This window comes from Pecten maximus, chromosome 3, assembly GCF_902652985.1.
Source record: "Pecten maximus chromosome 3, xPecMax1.1, whole genome shotgun sequence".
NCBI classification, from domain to species: Eukaryota; Metazoa; Mollusca; class Bivalvia; order Pectinida; family Pectinidae; genus Pecten; species Pecten maximus.
The window spans coordinates 50,277,241-50,291,816 of NC_047017.1; the positions used below are offsets into that span (position 1 = coordinate 50,277,241).

General features: G+C 33.5%; 1 protein-coding gene across 3 annotated transcripts in view; it reads left to right on the top strand.

Moving 5' to 3' along the window:
• The window catches only part of LOC117324471 (poly [ADP-ribose] polymerase 1-like), a 53,697-nt gene that overhangs the window by 33,642 nt on the left and 5,479 nt on the right, over nt 1–14,576 (top strand). For all 3 annotated transcript variants that reach the window (XM_033880343.1, XM_033880344.1, XM_033880345.1), the window contains exons 20-23: nt 5,965–6,087; nt 12,139–12,261; nt 13,589–13,687; nt 14,063–14,215. In XM_033880343.1, coding sequence (XP_033736234.1) covers nt 5,965–6,087; nt 12,139–12,261; nt 13,589–13,687; nt 14,063–14,215 — 498 coding nt within the window. The remainder of the gene's footprint in view (nt 1–5,964; nt 6,088–12,138; nt 12,262–13,588; nt 13,688–14,062; nt 14,216–14,576) is intronic.

A 14,576-nucleotide genomic window follows, 5' to 3' on the forward strand; every position in this document is an offset into this window, starting at 1 on the left:
ATATGATAGAGCTGCTATAACATATGATAGAGCTGCTATAATATATGATAGAGCTGCTATAACATATGATAGAGCTGCTATAATATATGATAGAGCTGCTATAACATGATAGAGCTGTTATAACATATGATAGAGCTGTTATAACATATGATAGAGCTGTTATAACATATGATAGAGCTGTTATAACATATGATAGAGCTGTTATAACATATGATAGAGATGTTATAACATATGATAGAGCTGTTATAACATATGATAGAGCTGCTATAACATATGATAGAGCTGCTATAATATATGATAGAGCTGTTATAATATATGATAGAGCTGCTATAACATATGATAGAGCTGTTATAACATATGATAGAGCTGTTATAACATATGATATAGCTGCTATAATATATGATAGAGCTGCTATAATATATGATAGAGCTGTTATAACATATGATAGAGCTGTTATAACATATGATAGAGCTGTTATAATATATGATAGAGATGTTATAACATGATAGAGCTGCTATAATATATGATAGAGCTGTTATAACATATAGAGCTGCTATAATATATGATAGAGATCCTATAACATATGATAGAGCTGTTATAACATATGATAGAGCTGCTATAACATATGATAGAGATGTTATAACATATGATAGAGATGTTATAACATATGATAGAGATGCTATAACATATGATAGAAATGATATAATATATGATAGAGATGTTATAACATATGATAGAGCTGCTATAACATGATAGAGCTGCTATAACATATGATAGAGCTGCTATAATATATGATAGAAGTGATATAATATATGATACAAATGATATAATATATGATAGAGCTGTTATAACATATGATAGAGCTGCTATAACATGATAGAGCTGCTATAACATATGATAGAGCTGCTATAATATATGATAGAGCTGTTATAATATATGATAGAGCTGCTATAACATATGATAGAGCTGTTATAATATATGATAGAGCTGTTATAACATATGATAGAGCTGCTATAACATATGATAGAGCTGCTATAATATATGATAGAGCTGCTATAACATATGATAGAGCTGCTATAATATATGATAGAGCTGCTATAACATGATAGAGCTGTTATAACATATGATAGAGCTGTTATAATATATGATAGAGATGTTATAATATATGATAGAGATGCTATAACATATGATAGAGATGTTATAACATATGATAGAGCTGCTATAATATATGATAGAGCTGTTATAACATATGATAGAGCTGTTATAACATATGATAGAGCTGTTATAACATATGATAGAGATGTTATAATATATGATAGAGATGTTATAATATATGATAGAGCTGCTATAACATATGATAGAGCTGCTATAATATATGATAGAGCTGCTATAACATATGATAGAGCTGCTATAATATATGATAGAGCTGCTATAACATGATAGAGCTGTTATAACATATGATAGAGCTGTTATAACATATGATAGAGCTGTTATAACATATGATAGAGCTGTTATAACATATGATAGAGCTGTTATAACATATGATAGAGATGTTATAACATATGATAGAGCTGTTATAACATATGATAGAGCTGCTATAACATATGATAGAGCTGCTATAATATATGATAGAGCTGTTATAATATATGATAGAGCTGTTATAATATATGATAGAGCTGCTATAACATATGATAGAGCTGTTATAACATATGATAGAGCTGTTATAACATATGATATAGCTGCTATAATATATGATAGAGCTGCTATAATATATGATAGAGCTGTTATAACATATGATAGAGCTGTTATAACATATGATAGAGCTGTTATAATATATGATAGAGATGTTATAACATGATAGAGCTGCTATAATATATGATAGAGCTGTTATAACATATAGAGCTGCTATAATATATGATAGAGATCCTATAACATATGATAGAGCTGTTATAACATATGATAGAGCTGCTATAACATATGATAGAGCTGCTATAACATGATAGAGATGTTATAATATATGATAGAGCTGCTATAATATATGATAGAGCTGCTATAATATATGATAGAGCTGCTATAACATATGATAGAGCTGCTATAACATATGATAGAGATGTTATAATATATGGTAGAACTGTTATAACATATGATAGAGATGTTATAATATATGATAGAGCTGTTATAACATATGATAGAGCTGTTATAATATATGATAGAGCTGCTATAATATATGATAGAGCTGTTATAATATATGGTAGAACTGTTATAACATATGATAGAGATGTTATAATATATGATAGAGCTGCTATAATATATGATAGAGCTGTTATAATATATGATAGAGCTGCTATAACATATGATAGAGCTGTTATAACATATGATAGAGATGTTATAATATATGATAGAGCTGTTATAACATATGATAGAGCTGTTATAATATATGATAGAGCTGTTATAACATATGATAGAGCTGCTATAATATATGATATAGCTGCTATAATATATGATAGAGCTGCTATAACATATGATAGAGCTGTTATAACATATGATAGAGCTGTTATAACATATGATAGAGCTGCTATAACATATGATAGAGCTGCTATAATATATGATAGAGCTGCTATAATATATGATAGAGCTGTTATAATATATGATAGAGCTGTTATAATATATGATAGAGCTGTTATAACATATGATAGAGCTGCTATAACATATGATAGAGCTGTTATAACATGATAGAGCTGCTATAACATATGATAGAGCTGTTATAATATATGATAGAGCTGTTATAACATATGATAGAGCTGCTATAATATATGATAGAGTTACTATAATATATGATAGAGCTGCTATAACATATGATAGAGATGCCATAAGAACAGTACTTTGTATCAAATACAATTTTCACTCATCTGGCACAAAATATTTGGGGGATACATGTGATGACACAGCACCATGTCTATTAAGTGCCAATATTTTCCTTAAATCAACATTGATATCATAATAAGGGGTTAGTCACTAGTGTAAGGGACATTTGGCAGGGAGAATACTTGGATGATAGACTTCTTAGTAAAAGGAATGACCTTGACTCATTCCAAAGGTTACTTATGCAAAATGTGTTATAATATGAAAACAATTTCTGATCAAGATCGGTGATACCTAAAGCCTAGTTTGAATATTCACATCCAGCCTTTAGCACCTCAGACAGGTATGAATTAGCCCTCATGTACTCTAGTTTAGCAATGCCGGAGTGAATCACTGGCACTGTTTATCATCCCTTATACATACAAGCATCAGTATGGTACATGCTTGACAGTACAGCATGTCCCAAACTTCACTAAGTTGTCATAATTGTTTTTTTATCATATCAAATTGAAGGGTTTATGGTGTTATGCATGCGAGATACGTACCAATGTCCCAGAAACGTAGATAAAAGTGTATAAACAATGTTAGGTGTAGGTCATTTCTCAATGTATTCAATATTTGTAATGTATATTGTATCCTAGATTGTTTGGGGAAACTATTTTTGCCTAAATTATACTGAAATAATTATGTCCTGGCACTATTTCAATGTACAAAGATTCTTTTAAACATTGGCATGCATGGGACCCAATCGTAGCTCTGACTATAAATATTTCCATTGTCTATGACATAGCTACCTAAAGCCTAGAGGAATGGTACTCTGGTTATATTATATGTAATTCATCTTCGCTAGCCAAGGTTTATGATTACGTAACACTCCACAAACCCTTATAATATGCACAAATAAATCACCTTGACCCACTTTCTCAATCAGTGATTATAAAAACCTAAAATGTATTACTCTGAAGGCATAAGGGTCAGATCTATTAAGTCTTGTACCGAGAATGGTGTGGCCTGGAGATTGTTGATGGGTATGTTGATCATGCATTGTTAGCTCACCTGCCCGAAGGGCAAGTGAGCTTATGCCATGGTGCGGGCGTCCGTCGTCCGGCCGGCCGTCCGTCCGGCGTCAACTTTTCATTTAAACAACTTCTTCTCAATAGCCAAGAGGCCCAGGGACTTGATATTGGGCCTGTAGCATGCTGGGATGAAGGGCTACCAAGTTTGTTCAAATAAATGACCTTGACCTTCATTCAAGGTCACATGGGTCAAAAAGGCTATAATCTTCCAACAACTTCTTCTCAATAACGAAGAGGCCCAGGGACTTGATATTGGGCCTGTAGCATGCTGGGATGAAGGGCTACCAAGTTTGTTCAAATAAATGACCTTGACCTTCATTTAAGGTCACATGGCTCAAGAAGGCTATAATCTTCCAGCGACTTCTTCTCAATAACCAAGAGGCCCAGGGACTTGATATTGGGCCTGTAGCATGCTGGGGTGAAGGGCTACCAAGTTTGTTCAAATAAATGACCTTGACCTTCATTCAAGGTCACATGGGTCAAGAAGGCTATAATCTTCCAGCGACTTCTTCTCAATAACCAAGAGACCCAGGGACTTGATATTGGGCCTGTAGCATGCTGGGGTGAAGTGCTACCAAGTTTGTTCAAATAAATGACCTTGACCTTCATTCAAGGACACATGGGTCAAATAGGCTATAATCTTCAAACGACTTCTTCTCAATAACCAAGAGGCCCAGGGACTTGATATTGGGCCTGTAGCATGCTGGGGTGAAGGGCTACAAAGTTTGTTCAAATAAATTACCTTGACCTTCATTCAAGGTCACATGGGTCAAATAGGCCATAATCTTCAAACGACTTCTTCTCAATAACTAAGAGGCCCAGGGACTTGATATTGGGCCTGTAGCATGCTGGGGTGAAGGGCTACAAAGTTTGTTCAAATAAATGACCTTGACCTTCATTCAAGGTCACATGGGTAAAATAGGCTATAATCTTCAAACAACTTCTTCTCAATAACCAAGAGGCCCAGGGACTTGATATTGGGCCTGTAGCATGCTGGGGTGAAGGGCTACAAAATTTGTTCAAATGAATTACCTTGACCTTCATTCAAGGTCACATGGGTCAAATAGGCTATAATCTTCAAACGACTTCTTCTCAATAACCAAGAGGCCCATGGACGTGATATTGGGCAAAGAGCATGCTGGGGTGAAGTGCTACAAAGTTTGTTCAAATAAATTACCTTGACCTTCATTCAAGGTCACATGGGTCAAATAGGCTATAATCTTCAAAAGACTTCTTCTCAATAACCAAGAGGCCCATGGACTTGATATTGGGCCTGTAGCATGCTGTGGTGAAGGGCTACAAAGTTTGTTCAAATAAATGACCTTGACCTTCATTCAAGGTCACATGGATCAAATAGGCTATAATATTCCAACAACTTCTTCTCAATAACCAAGAGGCCCAAGGACTTGATATTTGGCCTGTAGCATGCTGGGGTGAAGGGCTACCAATTTTGTTTAAATAAATGACCTCGACTCACATTCAAGGTCACAGGGGTAAAATTGGCTTAAATCTGTAAACAATAATTTTGCAATAGCCAAGAGCCTGCAAGACCTGATATTAGGCCAATAGAATGCTGGAATGAAAGACTAGAAAATTTATTAATACGAATAAAACTAGCTTACTATGATACATGAAAAAGTAATCAACATTGCATCTTTAGAAATGACCTCAATCAACTTCAAAGTTGCTGTAGAGCCAGGTGAGCGATACAGGCCCATTGGGCCTCTTGTCTTGAATGTCATATCTAGACCGAATTTGCTTTGAAAGTTGCATCAGGGCACAAACCTGTCACATTAAGAACAAGTGTCCTTTATATTAGTGTAAGGATTTAAACCTGTATATATGTTTGAACTGCTTACTATGAATTTTCTTTGATAGTTATTGGCCTAAATTATGAAGTCATTGATGTTAGAAATGTGAACAAGCAAGCAATATAGAGTGATTAAAACTTTGAAAGTTAATGGTGAAGTCAAAACAGAAACAATGTGTAATACTGATAATTGTCTTCTCTTCCTGCTGGGATCAGCTTATTTCAAAAGGTGGCACTCAGACACAGTTCCTGGATGCTACAAATAGGTTTTACACTTTGGTACCTCATGACTTTGGAATGAAGAAGCCACCTCTAATAAACTCTCTAGATGTTATAAAGGTGAGTTATCAACGCTCTAGATGTTACAAAGGTGAGTTATCAACTCTAGATGTTATAAAGGTGAGTTATCAACTCTAGATGTTATAAAGGTGAGTTATCATCTCTCTACATGTTATAAGGTGAGTTATCATCTCTCTACATGTTATAAAGGTGAGTTATCAACTCTCTAGATGTTATAAAGGTGAGTTATCATCTCTCTACATGTTATAAAGGTGAGTTATCAACTCTCTAGATGTTATAAAGGTGAGTTATCAACTCTCTAGATGTTATAAAGGTGAGTTATCAACTCTCTAGATGTTATAAAGGTGAGTTATCAACTCTCTAGATGTTATAAAGGGGAGTTATCAACTCTCTACATGTTATAAAGGTGAGTTATCATCTCTAGATGTTATAAAGGCGAGTTATTGTCTCTCTACATGTTATAAAGGTGAGTCATCATCTCTCTATATGTTATAAAGGTGAGTTATCATCTCTCTAGATGTTATAAAGGTGAGTTATCAACTCTCTAGATGTTATAAAGGTGAGTTATCAACTCTCTAGATGTTATAAAGATGAGTTATCAACTCTCTAGATGTTATAAAGGTGAGTTATCAACTCTCTACATGTTATAAAGGTGAGTTATCATCTCTAGATGTTATAAAGGTGAGGTATCAACGCTCTAGATGTTATAAAGGTGAGTTATCATCTCTAGATGTTATAAAGGTGAGTTATCATCTCTAGATGTTATAAAGGTGAGTTATCAACTCTCTACATGTTATAAAGGTGAGTTATCATCTCTCTAGATGTTATAAAGGTGAGTTATCAACACTCTAGATGTTATAAAGGTGAGTTATCATCTCTAGATGTTATAAAGGTGCGTTATCAACTCTCTACATGTTATAAAGGTGCGTTATCAACTCTCTAGATGTTATAAAGGTAGGTTATCATCTCTAGATGTTATAAAGGTGAGTTGTCAACTCTCTACATGTTATAAAGGTGAGTTATCATCTCTCTAGATGTTATAAAGGTGAGTTATCATCTCTAGATGTTATAAAGGTAAGTTATCAACGCTCTACATGTTATAAAGGTAAGTTATCATCTCTCTAGATGTTATAAAGATGAGTTATCAACACTCTAGATGTTATAAAGGTGAGTTATCATCTCTCTAGATGTTATAAAGGTGAGTTATCATCTCTAGATATTATAAAGGTGAGTTATCAACTCTAGATGTTATAAAGGTGAGTTATCAACTCTCTAGATGTTATAAAGGTGAGTTATCATCTCTCTAGATGTTATAAAGGTGAGTTATCATCTCTAGATGTTATAAAGGTAAGTTATCAACGCTCTACATGTTATAAAGGTGAGTTATCATCTCTCTAGATGTAATAAAGGTGAGTTATCATCTCTCTAGATGTTATAAAGGTGAGTTATCATCTCTAGATGTTATAAAGGTGAGTTGTCAACTCTCTACATGTTATAAAGGTGAGTTATCATCTCTCTAGATGTTATAAAGGTGAGTTATCATCTCTCTAGATGTTATAAAGGTGAGTTATCATCTCTCTAGATGTTACTCTAGATGTTATAAAGGTGAGTTGTCAACTCTCTACATGTTATAAAGGTGCGTTATCAACTCTCTAGATGTTATAAAGGTGAGTTATCAACTCTCTACATGTTATAAAGGTGAGTTATCATCTCTCTAGATGTTACTCTAGATGTTATAAAGGTGAGTTGTCAACTCTCTACATGTTATAAAGGTGAGTTATCATCTCTCTAGATGTTATAAAGGTGAGTTATCAACTCTCTAGATGTTATAAAGGTGAGTTATCATCTCTAGATGTTATAAAGGTGAGTTATCATCTCTCTAGATGTTAAAAAGGTGAGTTATCATCTCTCTAGATGTTATAAAGGTGAGTTATCATCTCTCTAGATGTTATAAAGGTGAGTTATCATCTCTCTAGATGTTATAAAGGTGAGTTATCATCTCTAGATGTTATAAAGGTGAGTTATCATCTCTCTAGATGTTATAAAGGTGAGTTATCATCTCTCTAGATGTTATAAAGGTGAGTTATCATCTCTCTAGATGTTATAAAGGTGAGTTATCATCTCTCTAGATGTTATAAAGGTGAGTTATCATCTCTCTACATGTTATAAAGGTGAGTTATCATCTCTCTAGATGTTACTCTAGATGTTATAAAGGTGAGTTATCAACTCTCTAGATGTTATAAAGGTGAGTTATCATCTCTAGATGTTATAAAGGTGAGTTATCATCTCTCTAGATGTTATAAAGGTGAGTTATCAACTCTCTACATGTTATAAAGGTGAGTTATCAACTCTCTAGATGTTATAAAGGTGAGTTATCATCTCTCTAGATGTTATAAAGGTGAGTTATCATCTCTCTAGATGTTATAAAGGTGAGTTATCATCTCTCTAGATGTTATAAAGGTGAGTTATCATCTCTAGATGTTATAAAGGTGAGTTATCATCTCTCTAGATGTTATAAAGGTGAGTTATCATCTCTCTACATGTTATAAAGGTGAGTTATCATCTCTCTAGATGTTACTCTAGATGTTATAAAGGTGAGTTATCAACTCTCTAGATGTTATAAAGGTGAGTTATCATCTCTAGATGTTATAAAGGTGAGTTATCATCTCTCTAGATGTTATAAAGGTGAGTTATCATCTCTACATGTTATAAAGGTGAGTTATCAACTCTCTAGATGTTATAAAGGTGAGTTATCAACTCTCTAGATGTTATAAAGGTGAGTTATCAACTCTCTAGATGTTATAAAGGTGAGTTATCATCTCTCTAGATGTTATAAAGGTGAGTTATCATCTCTCTAGATGTTATAAAGGTGAGGTATCAACTCTCTAGATGTTATAAAGGTGAGTTATCAACTCTCTAGATGTTATAAAGGTGAGTTATCATCTCTAGATGTTATAAAGGTGAGTTATCAACTCTTTAGATGTTATAAAGGTGAGTTATCATCTCTCTAGATGTTATAAAGGTGAGTTATCAACTCTCTAGATGCTATAAAGGTGAGTTATCAACTCTCTAGATGTTATAAAGGTGAGTTATCAACTCTCTACATGTTATAAAGGTGAGTTATCAACTCTCTAGATGCTATAAAGGTGAGTTATCAACACTCTAGATGTTATAAAGGTGAGTTATCAACGCTCTAGATGTTATAAAGGTGAGTTATCAACTCTCTAGATGTTATAAAGGTGAGTTATCAACACTCTAGATGTTATAAAGGCGAGTTATTGTCTCTCTACATGTTATAAAGGTGAGTTATCAACACTCTAGATGTTATAAAGGTGAGTTATCATCTCTACATGTTATAAAGGTGAGTTATCAACTCTCTACATGTTATAAAGGTGAGTTATCAACTCTCTAGATGTTATAAAGGTGAGTTATCAACTCTACATGTTATAAAGGTGAGTTATCAACTCTCTACATGTTATAAAGGTGAGTTATCAACTCTCTAGATGTTATAAAGGTGAGTTATCAACTCTCTAGATGTTATAAAGGTGAGTTATCAACTCTCTAGATGTTATAAAGGTGAGTTATCATCTCTCTAGATGTTATAAAGGTGAGTTATCATCTCTCTAGATGTTATAAAGGTGAGTTATCAACTCTCTAGATGTTATAAAGGTGAGTTATCAACTCTCTACATGTTATAAAGGTGAGTTATCATCTCTAGATGTTATAAAGGTGAGTCATCATCTCTCTATATGTTATAAAGGTGAGTTATCATCTCTCTAGATGTTATAAAGGTGAGTTATCATCTCTAGATGTTATAAAGGTGAGTTATCATCTCTCTAGATGTTATAAAGGCGAGTTATTGTCTCTCTACATGTTATAAAGGTGAGTTATCAACTCTCTAGATGTTATAAAGGTGAGTTATCATCTCTAGATGTTATAAAGGTGAGTTATCATCTCTCTAGATGTTATAAAGGCGAGTTATCATCTCTCTACATGTTATAAAGGTGAGTTATCAACTCTCTTCATGTTATAAAGGTGAGTTATTATCTCTCTAGATGTTATAAAGGCGAGTTATTGTCTCTCTACATGTTATAAAGGTGAGTTATCATCTCTAGATGTTATAAAGGTGAGTTATCAACTCTCTTCATGTTATAAAGGTGAGTTATCAACTCTTTAGATGTTATAAAGGTGAGTTATCATCTCTCTAGATGTTATAAAGGTGAGTTATCATCTCTAGATGTTATAAAGGTGAGTTATCAACTCTCTACATGTTATAAAGGTGAGTTATCAACTCTCTAGATGTTATAAAGGTGAGTTATCATCTCTAGATGTTATAAAGGTGAGTAATCATCTCCAGATGTTATAAAGGTGAGTTATCAACTCTCTAGATGTTATAAAGGTGAGTTATCAACTCTCTAGATGTTATAAAGGTGAGTTATCTCTCTACATGTTATAAAGGTGAGTTATCATCTCCAGATGTTATAAAGGTGAGTTATCATCTCTCTAGATGTTATAAAGGTAAGTTATCATCTCTCTAGATGTTATCAAGGTGAGTTATCATCTCTAGATGTTATAAAGGTGAGTTATCATCTCTAGATGTTATAAAGGTGAGGTATCAACACTCTAGATGTTATAAAGGTGAGTTATCATCTCTCTAGATGTTATAAAGGTAAGTTATCAACTCTCTTCATGTTATAAAGGTGAGTTATCAACGCTCTAGATGTTATAAAGGTGAGTTATCATCTCTAGATGTTATAAAGGTGAGTTATCAACTCTCTAGATGTTATAAAGGTGAGTTATCAACTCTCTAGATGTTATAAAGGTGCGTTATCAACTCTCTACATGTTATAAAGGTGAGTTATCATCTCTAGATGTTATAAAGGTAAGTTATCTCTCTACATGTTATAAAGGTGAGGTATCAACTCTCTAGATGTTATAAAGGTGAGTTATCATCTCTAGATGTTATAAAGGTGAGTTATCATCTCTACATGTTATAAAGGTGAGTTATCATCTCTACATGTTATAAAGGTGAGTTATCATCTCTCTAGATGTTATAAAGGTGAGTTATCAACTCTCTACATGTTATAAAGGTGAGTTATCATCTCTCTAGATGTTATAAAGGTGAGTTATCATCTCTAAATGTTATAAAGGTGAGTTATCTCTCTACATGTTATAAAGGTGAGGTATCAACTCTCTAGATGTTATAAAGGTGAGTTATCATCTCTCTAGATGTTATAAAGGTGAGTTATCATCTCTAGATGTTATAAAGGTGAGTTATCATCTCTAGATGTTATAAAGGTGAGTTATCAACTCTCTAGATGTTATAAAGGTGCGTTATCAACTCTCTACATGTTATAAAGGTGAGTTATCATCTCTAGATGTTATAAAGGTAAGTTATCAACTCTCTAGATGTTATAAAGGTGAGTTATCATCTCTCTAGATGTTATAAAGGTAAGTTATCATCTCTCTAGATGTTATCAAGGTGAGTTATCAACTCTCTACATGTTATAAAGGTGAGTTATCAACTCTCTAGATGTTATAAAGGTGAGTTATCAACTCTCTACATGTTATAAAGGTGAGTTATCAACTCTCTAGAGGTTAATTATAAAGGTAAGTTATTATCTCTACGTGTTATAAAGGTAGGTTTTCAAAGCACTAGATCTTATAAAGGTAAGTTAATGACTCTCTAGATCTTATAAAGGTAAGTTAATGACTCTCTAGTTGTTGTAAAGTTATTGACTCCCTAAATGTCATGAAGGCGAGTTATTAATCTCTAGATGTTGTTAGATAAGTAATTACATTTGTAACTCTCTAGGTGTCATAAAAGTATTAATAGCAATAACTGTAGTCGGTCTTCTAATAAGCATGTTTAAATGAAATGTTCAACAAATGTGATTTATGACTTTGTTTTAAATTTAATTGAATGTGGAATAATAATATCCTCCATAGAGATGTTTTCAACAGCCAAAAAATCAGAATTAAAAACAACAGCATTGGAAACTTTGTTCAGATTACAAAAGGGGAATTTTCAAAGATACTATTTTTAATTGGAGTTATTGGGAATATTGATGTACAAATATCTTTGTGCAGGCCAAGACAGACATGATCAATAACCTGCTGGATATAGAAGTTGCTTACGGCATGCTGAAGGGAGGCGACACTGGGGAAGATCCTGTGGATGCTCATTACAGGAAACTTAACACAGAAATCGAGGTATTTGAGGTTACACACACACTCTCTCTTTGGAGATCTCTTTCTTCCATTTTTGGATCACCTGTTTTAATGGCAGTTATGTCCCTTTAAGTATGAGTGTAGACAGAATCTTGACTGAACATTAATAGTGATGGAAATTGATTGAAATGCAAAATCAGAGGGTGTGGCTCCCTTGGGGACAGTGGGGTGGGGCCCATTAGGGGAAATTTAGGTAAATCCTTTAAATCCCTACTTGTCCTGAATGGATTTTTATGAAATTTCCCATCACTATTGTTCAGACGTAGATTCTGTTGTCTACAATCATAAAGATCTAATGTTGTAGTCTTGGGGGGCCATATAAGGGAAATATAGCCACAACAAAACTTTTAAAACCCATTTTTCTTTTCAAGAATGACAGGATTTGGTCCAGCTGTAGTTTGAATCATTGTTGGGAGAGGCAGATCAAAAGTAGAAAATCATTAAAAATATTACTTGGATTAGACTATTTTGCCTTAATTACTGAAAAATTCAGGTGAACGATACAGGCACTTTGGGCCTCTTGTTAATTATCTTCCATTGGTATTTAAAGCGTATTTTACATTACATCTTAGTGCTTACTGTGCCATTCCAGTCATCTAGACATAGTATATATGATGTAATTAAGCGACAATCACAATCAATTAAAACAAGTGATACTCGATTGAACTGATTAATGGGAACACCAATGCTAAACAACAATTCCTACTACAGTTCTTTTCAAAGTTTCTCAGATGTTGTTGGCATACATTGAAGATGTGCTTAAAACTTTTCGAAAATTTTATGTTCAGCTTTAATACACTGAAGTTGCATGTGTACCTCTATCGGCTAACTGCTTTGATCTGCTATTGTGTACCTTTAAGTGTGTGGGAAGAGTGTGAATGGTTGGATATAAGTCATCCATCCTAATGACAGTTCTATAGTTAGACTTATAATGTTAGGGTTTTAGATTGTAATAGTATGAAGGTAGTAGTTCAGAATTTGGAGATATTAGATTGGAGTTAAGTTATGATATTAAGTATTTATGAAATTGGATTGAAGTTATGATATTTTAAAGTTTAAGGGGTATATGTAACAGACAATTTTGTATACAATAGAACTAGATTTAAAGTGTGTTTTGATTTTCAACAAGATATTTCATCAGATAATATGTTGTATCGATATCCATGTTATTCATGGTAGTTGAACATTTTTTTACTGCAGACAAGAAATTTCTGACAGCAGGTAATTTGATATTTGGTTACTTATAGATAACATTTACTGGTAACATCATGATTGTGATAATACTTTTAAACATATCATTGTTTTTTAGCACTTGGATATTAAGTCTGATGAGTGCCAGAGGTTGTTGGACTATGTAAAGAATACGCATGCTGCCACACATAACCAGTATGACTTGGAGGTGCAAGACGTAAGTATGAAGTAGACATGTATTGTTATATTGTCTTTTCATTGGTCGGTCCATGATATTTTTCGTTGGATTTTATCTGTAGCTCGACTAAACTTATACTAGAAGTAAAGTCATTGATCTTCAATGTGGAAACACATTTGAATTAGTGCTATACAGATATTTCAAATTTGGGTAACTAAGCTACATTTTCATGTTTTAATAATTGCATGACTTTGATTAATTTTGCCTATAAATAGTTACGACAATAAGTCACTTGTCTTGTAGTAATTTAAACCCACCCCTCTACTACTTTATTATTATTCACATATTGTGTACTTTACACATTAGTTAAATAGTAAAATATTTCTATAATTTCGCTTAAATTGTTTTCTTCAGATCTTCCAAATCCTTCGCGATGGTGAGAAAGCAAGGTATTCACCCTTCCGAGACCTTCCTAACCGCCAGCTTTTGTGGCATGGTTCTCGTACAACCAACTATGCAGGTATCCTTTCTCAGGGACTGAGGATTGCCCCACCTGAGGCCCCTGTGGTAGGTGAAAATAATGCTATTTTCCTTTTCATTATTTAGAGAGCTTGGAATAATTATAATTAATTACATGAAATATTGACATCTGGACCCAGTTGTTCAAAAGGTGAAGAAGCTAACCACACTAACAGTTATGACATCCTTATAAAATCATTCGTGGTACTGTGAAACTAACAAGTTTTATGAAACTAGCACTCAATAGGGGAAATGTGATTCACAATAATCAAGTGGTGAAGTTAATCATCTTTTAAATAACTGAGCCCTGATTACCAAAGCAGGACAGAAAGCGCCCTGATTACCAAGGCAGGACAGAAAGCACCCTGATTACCTAGGCAGGACAGAAAGCATGGCTCTAGATACCCAG